This window comes from Bubalus bubalis, chromosome 8 (assembly GCF_019923935.1).
Source record: "Bubalus bubalis isolate 160015118507 breed Murrah chromosome 8, NDDB_SH_1, whole genome shotgun sequence".
Lineage (NCBI taxonomy): Eukaryota > Metazoa > Chordata > Mammalia > Artiodactyla > Bovidae > Bubalus > Bubalus bubalis.
The window spans coordinates 7,175,421-7,180,284 of NC_059164.1; the positions used below are offsets into that span (position 1 = coordinate 7,175,421).

Sequence of the window (4,864 nt, forward strand, 5' to 3'; positions counted from 1 at the left end):
CCTGCCAACGTCAAATCCATGACAAGCCAAGAGCTCGTCTCCAAAGCTCCTGTCTGCTGGCGCACAGGACACCTGAGGACCGCCATCTCCTAGTTCAGGTCATTTATTATTCATGCTTTACACTATGTTCTCTTTCTAAAAAGTTAGACATATACCCACCACAGCACCTAGCAAACCACACCTAACTACTTACAGAAAGAACTTAAAATGTTATGTCCACACAAATGATGTACGTGAATGTCCATCATCACCAAAACCTGAACTCAGCCTCAACTGCGCCAACAGATGAAAAGACAAATGAACTGTAGTGTCTCCATAGCATGGACTCTTCAGGACCTGACAGCTGATGCAACAGCAGCACGTATGGGTCTCCAAGCATCATGCCAACAGGAGACTCAGTACCACTCCATTATAGGAAATGCTAGAAAATGCTAACTGTACTACAGCCTCAAGCAGCAGGACTGCGGTCGCTCAGGGGCCAGGATCCAGGAGGCCCAGGGGCCAGCGGGGTGAGGGTTCACATGTCAGCGTCCTGTTTGTCCCCTGGCCTTTGTGCAGCTTTAGCCAAGCCCAGCTCATCAGATGCACACCTGGACACATACTGTTTCCTGGGAATAAACTGCACTTCAGTAACCTTGACTGACAGCTGTTGGCTATATGGTTTTCAGACCTCACCGGGGAATACAATGACACTGAGTATACCCATATCAGTGCACTTCGGAGTGCCTCATTTCAAATGGTGACAACCAGCCTGGAAACAGCCTCTGAGCCTCTCCTCCGAGAAGTGCCAGGAAGAGACATTGCTGGGAAGACGCACAACCGATTTCCAACAGTCACTAAAAGCAGTGCAGCCAGCGACCCTCAAAACATCTGCAAACTCCTAATTTAATTCTCTTCATTGTGCAAAACACAGACTCCAGATTTTCTTGCGGGAAACGTGCATTAGTAAAAACTCAGTGTGGAGGCTGGCTTTCGGAGTCTTTATTAGTGCAACATTTCCCAATCTGAAAAACACTAAAAACATCCTTCATGAAATCTTCAGTTCTTTTTCAGCATCCAAAAAAAGAGATGTTTCTTTTCAATTTATTGTCAATAAGAGATTGCTGAAGCTTTTTGAATGTTATTTTTCTTCTTTTGTTAAGAATCTTGAAGCAAATAGTCCCTTTCCTTGTGTTAACTAAGCATACTTTATTTAGCCCTACTAATAAAGAACAAAAAGAAAGTCACTTGTTCAAAACAGAAACTCCATAATTTGGGTGGTTTGGCCTTAAAAATACCCCATTTCCACAGCCAACTTGGGGCTGTTTTGTGGACTGTGAGTGTTTCAGCTCATTCTTTCTCTGGGATCACATGATTCGATTCTTAAAACAAATCTGGAACCACTGGATCCCATATCAAAAATAAAGCCTTCACAAAAACACAACCACATAAAAAGCGGAACATGAAAAAGAAAAATACTGAAGTGTTAAAAAATTTGCAAACATCATTAAAATTTCATCTTCCTCTAAGTATGCAAGCAGAATTAAACTTAGTCGGAGGGGGGAAAAGAATGTCATAAGACTTTTCAAAGGCCAAAGTAAACCCATGAATATTTTGCAGGCAATAAAAGAAGAAATAAATCTATTTTAAAAGATGCCCCCCTACCCCTGAGTCTGTTCAGACCTGCAGCAGCTCTAGTGAGAGGGCTGTCTTTCTGATGTGTCTGTAAACTCTGTATGGAGATGGTTGGATAGCATCTCCGACTCAGTGGACATGAATATGAGTAAACTCCAGAAGATAGTAAAATCCTGGTGTGCCGCAGTCTGTGGGGTCACAATGAGTCAGACAAGACTTAGCAACTGAACAACAATAACTGAAACTAAACAAAAATAAACAAACAAAAAGGGATCTAGCCCCTATCTCACAGCTAAACACATCTCTAAGAATCAAAGCCCTGGAGGGAAGGCGGGAGAAAGGGGAGCGGGACGCACATGACGGTGGTCTTCCCAGCACCGTTGGTCCCCAGCAGCGCAGTGATCTGGTCCCTGTGGAAGGTCAGGGTCAGGTCCCAGACGCCCGCCTTGTGGCGATCGTGCTCCTTGGTCACAGAAAGCAGGACAACGCCAGGGGAGCCTCCTTCCAGCTCTCCTTCCCCGTTTCGCAGGGATGAGCCTGTGAGGAAAATGCAGTCCACCCTGAGAAGACTTCAAAAGTCTCCAAATCAATGTTCACACGTGATAACCCAGCGGCTACCTTGGGCCTGAATTTGTGAAACTTATGAAACAATTCCAAAATCTTTCTCTACCTAAATCAACAGGTACATTATATGATGGCTAAACTTAAATGCAAGCAGTGACTGCAAGGTTCTGTGCCCTTACGTCATACATTTTGCAAGAAAATAAAAATAAACACACACATGTGTTTATATATACATATACACAGAAGAACAATATCAGATTAGTGACACATAACTGACAGTCTCCAGAGGTGACCATTCATAGGTGGTGCTGATCCAAATCTTCTGTAAGATTTGTATTTGTATTTGTGAGGAAAATGCAGTCCACCCTGAGAAGACTTCAAAAGTCTCCAGAGGTTAATAGGTGGTGCTGATCCAAATTTTCTGTAAGATTTGTATTTCTGACTTGTATAGTCAGAAAATTACAGTATTGACATATAGTACAAAATTATCATGGTGAGAACCAGTTTATCCATAGATTTTTCCTCCCAAAAGTTGTGCTCTGTGAATGAGCCCCAGGCCAGGGCAGGTGCCCACCAAGCCTCCTGGGAAGCATGTCCCCGTCTGTAGGGACAGCAACATTCTCTCTTTCATGGAGCCTGGAATAAACTAGCACTTGTGAAACACTGAACATTCTCAAGTATATTATACCTCAGTAGCTGTCCACCTTTGCTTTTATTATTTACACAAAGTCATGTTAGTAGTGGAGCTTCATTCAGCTGAGTTGCAGCAGAGGCACAGAGGCTGCTGTGAACAGTGAGACTCACACACAGGTTCCTGCCCACCTGGGATGGAAGGCAGGTCTCTGGGCAGCCATGCACTCACAGTTGCAAAGGCTCAACTGGAAAGGAAAACCAAAACCAAAGCTGACTGGAAGGAGAAAGACACCTCCAACGCGCCCTTTACCCACCTTGACCATGCAAGTTCTCACTAGAGGAGAACAGGTTAGAACTGGCCAGGCTCTGCCTTTTCACCACTAGCCCACACACATCCTTCCAGTAGGATGCGGTGAAGGGGAAATACCACGGTTTCCTCAAACCGAAAGTTCCTAAAAAAATAAGATGAGTTGAAATCAATTTGCTTGTTTTTCTACTTAGAAGAAGATTCTGTAGTGGAATATCTTAGCTAAATTACTATAAAAATTTATCCCATCTTATCATGTTCCATCCACATCCCTTACATGGACCAGTGACCACAGGGGACAGAGCATCAGCCCCCAGCCTCCCTCGGCCTGGCCAGGGCCCCCCATGATGTCCTCACATCCCCTTCCCACAAAACGTCATCTGAGCAGGTGTTCAACAAACAGGCAGGTATTTATTAGAAGTAAGACTAGCGTTAAATAATTGGGGAATGTTCCCCCAGCCTTCCCCCTCCTGTTTAGCTGTCACTCTTCCAGTATGTCTTTGCCATCTGCATGGATTACTAGACATGATTAAAAGCTGAAGGAATTAATCAATTAAAACCCTACAGAGAAGGATAATTCAGAGTGCTAACATTTCTATGTGAGACATACTGCCATTCTTCAAATGGATTCTCCAAATTCATTTCGTCCACTTAATAGTCACTACCCCATTATGTGTCGAAATGAAAGGAGATTTAGTTATTAATGCTTCTCAGTTTTCTTTCAACACAGTCAGACTAGCTTAAGTTTGATGGTGGTCTAAATTCTACAAGTGCTTGAGGAGATAAAGACCTCCACGCAGACTGTTTCATGTTTTAGCTCTCTGACCACAAAGCACAGAAGAGACACACAGTTCCTCACACACTCCACACAAAAGATTCAAAGAGGTGACTGCAAATAAGAGCACCGGGTCCCTTGTCTTTTGATGTGAAGGGAGATGCTGAGCTGGCGTTTGGTCCAGTATTTACCACCTGTCATGGGTTGTTGGAGTCTTAGCCTTGGTACCTTGGACTGTGACTGTATTTGGAGGAAGAACCTTTAAAGGGGTGATTAAGATATAATGAGGTCATGGGGGTGGGCTCTGACCCAACAGAACTGGTGTTCTTATAAGGGATCAGGACTCAGACACCCACAAAAGGATGGCCATGTGAGGACACAGGAAGGAGATGGAAAGAGGAGATGGATGTCTGGAGCCCAGAGCTGTGAGAGTATAAACACCCCTTTGAGTCGCAGTCTGTGTACTCTGTAATGGCAGACCAAGCTGAACAGAGCACACGGAATATTCCCCAAGACCTTACATACTAACGACCGTGCCTTAGGTCACATCACAGCCTGCACTGCACTTGCACGCTACTCCAGGCACTGTCCAGGGTCCTGAAAACACTGTCCATGGGGACAGGGCTGTCACCTCTCCTCCCCAAGCGGAAGGGAGGCAGCAAGGCGGTCTGGGACAAGAGGCTGCAGAAGCCACACAATGAGCTGCCAGGCAGCCTCTGGGAGCACCTGCCCATCAGCCCCTTCAAACCAGCAGAGTGCCTGCCTTGGCTCCTGGACTCTACTGTCTTCAACCCCCTGGTGGGAGCCTTGGGCACTCGCGTGAATGACAAGTTCGTGGAAATAAAAGAGAGTGAGCAACAAACATATCAGGAAAACTAGTTTGTGATGCCAGCGGCTACCTTCTCTCCCTTTGGCCCGTTCGAGCAGCAGCAGTTTCCTGCTTGGACCTCACCTAGGTGACCATAACCAAG

At 45.3% G+C, this 4,864-nt stretch overlaps 1 protein-coding gene across 1 annotated transcript; it reads right to left on the bottom strand.

The window, feature by feature from the left end:
- Positions 1–1,760: 1,760 nt before the first annotated feature.
- LOC123334876 (ATP-binding cassette sub-family A member 13-like) lies at positions 1,761–4,507 on the bottom strand. Its single transcript, XM_044947194.1, has 3 exons — positions 4,471–4,507; positions 3,126–3,263; positions 1,761–2,151 (listed from the first exon to the last, which is right to left on the bottom strand). The coding sequence occupies exons 1-3, from the start codon at positions 4,505–4,507 to the stop codon at positions 1,919–1,921; spliced, it is 408 nt and encodes a 135-aa protein (XP_044803129.1). The 3' UTR covers positions 1,761–1,918.
- Between the last annotated feature and the right edge of the window lie 357 nt (positions 4,508–4,864).

Coding starts and splice junctions, on each gene's coding strand:
- LOC123334876 (XM_044947194.1), bottom strand. CDS start 4,507: ATGGACAGTGTTTTCAGGACCCTGGACAGTGCCTGGA. Junction 3,264..4,470: donor GACCCTGGACAGTGCCTGGA/GTAGCGTGCAAG, acceptor TTATTTTTTTAG/GAACTTTCGGTTTGAGGAAA. Junction 2,152..3,125: donor TGAGAACTTGCATGGTCAAG/GTGGGTAAAGGG, acceptor TTTTCCTCACAG/GCTCATCCCTGCGAAACGGG.